Here is a 1,818-nt window from a genome sequence, read left to right as displayed (position 1 = left end):
AAATTATTACCTTGCAACAGATCACTTTGAGATTATATTGTTTCGAGACGAAATTCAGGTACCCTTTATATTACACTGTCAATTTATGGTATTATTTTGTATTCTTGTCAAAAGAAATGCAATTAGATTATCTCGTGATAAGGTAATATTTTATATTACTGTACGTTACGAATCTTTTCTGTTCATAGGATAAGGTAGTACAATTCGACATAATATTTGAATCTAATTTATAAGATTAAAATTTGGTAAATAATTTTATTGTGTAAAGTTTAGTACCCTTCACAATAAGATCGTTTACCAAATTTGAATCTTAAAAATAGATTTAAATCTTATGTCGTTCAGAATTGTACCATGTTTGAAATTGTATAATCTTACTCTCAGACACGTTTTTACTATGTTAAAGAAAAATTGACTCTCTCTCTCTCTCTTTCAACAGAAAAAAATATGATAATATAAATATACTGCTAAGTGATAAATGAGTTATAAACAGACAACCGACTAATTCATATTACAGTGTAATTTATTTTATAGCATCGATAGTATTAATATTAATAAATGAAATTTTTGTTTGTTTGTATTGTTATTTGTTTGTTATATATTTTGTACCAGTTTAATGCACTTGACAACTGCTTTATTTTTTGTCAGCATATTATACTTTAAAATCGGTTAAGACGTTGCTATGTTTTAGATAATTTTAATGTTTACTTGACATAATATACAATGTCAATTTATATATTAATATTAATAAGAGAGCAGATATTAGTTAGATATTAATATAAGTTGATTATACGTTTTTTTTAAATTAATTCATCAAAAAGCTAACTAAAAGAAAACTTGTTTAAATTTAGATTTTTTCAAAATTTATGCAATTGCGCTTCACTATTAGTGCATAGTAGAAAAACTGGATAACTGCTTTTTCGATTTTTCCTGAAGTTCTGCTTCCTTTTCTGGGCTCATATTCTTCGCAAGATCGAGTATCTTGCCGATCACTTTATTAAAAATTTTTTGGAAACTTGAGAATCTTAAAACGTAGCGCAATAGAAATCTGAAACAATTAAAATAATAATTCTATAAAAATATACATACTTTTAGTACTTTGTAATACATAGTTGTTTGACAGAATTGATATTTAATATTCGAGGATCTTGAACGGCGCGAGCGTTACGGGATAAATTAAGTATCTATATGTATGCTCACTTCCAACTTTTATAAGTAATCCATTCCGTGTAACTCATTGACGCATACAAATACGGCATGTTTATATTTAACGTATCCATAGCAAGTAATATCATCATTTTGTAAGGTACATAAATCAAGGGATAGTAATTTATTGATTCGATGATGCATCTCGTCATGTGCTCCCATTCGGGCGTAACTTCCTTAAAATTAGGTAATATCCAATATTCATGAAGATCTCGAGTGCGCTGCTTTATTTCCTCGAGACTGCCGCGGCAGAAGTTGTGCCTGAGGAAATTATATTTTTATAGGATATTATAATTTTATAGGATATAAAAGTTTTGGAAAGGGCATTCTAAAACGTTACTCCTTCATTTTTTACTAGCGCTAGAAGAATATATATACTCATCCGCCATCCCAAGATAATATCCGTAACATCTCCACATATGGCAAAACGCTTCAATGTCTTCATCGGTCGCATTATGCACTCCAATCTTTTGCGGACAAAGCAAAACTAAACCTACAAAACTGCACTGTATGCTTGCCATGTCCGCATTATTTACGCCTTTCGGCTTGTATGGCGATTTGTCAATCACGACATAAGGACGTTGTCCGTCTTTCTCAAGTGGACACGCCGCGGCG

General features: G+C 30.4%; 1 protein-coding gene across 1 annotated transcript; it reads right to left on the bottom strand.

Moving 5' to 3' along the window:
• Nucleotides 1-575: 575 nt before the first annotated feature.
• On the bottom strand, nt 576-1,810 carry LOC105460685. The gene is made up of 3 exons (XM_011707185.1): nt 1,582-1,810; nt 1,198-1,464; nt 576-1,045 (listed from the first exon to the last, which is right to left on the bottom strand). Exons 1-3 carry the CDS (start codon nt 1,722-1,724, stop codon nt 883-885), a joined length of 573 nt encoding a protein of 190 aa, XP_011705487.1. The 5' UTR covers nt 1,725-1,810; the 3' UTR covers nt 576-882.
• Nucleotides 1,811-1,818: the final 8 nt, after the last annotated feature.

The sequence above is a fragment of the Wasmannia auropunctata genome, unplaced genomic scaffold, assembly GCF_000956235.1.
Source record: "Wasmannia auropunctata unplaced genomic scaffold, wasmannia.A_1.0 LD317732.1, whole genome shotgun sequence".
NCBI lineage: Eukaryota > Metazoa > Arthropoda > Insecta > Hymenoptera > Formicidae > Wasmannia > Wasmannia auropunctata.
Note: the sequence above shows the minus strand (reverse complement) of the source record. Positions and strands in the feature narration are given on the sequence as shown.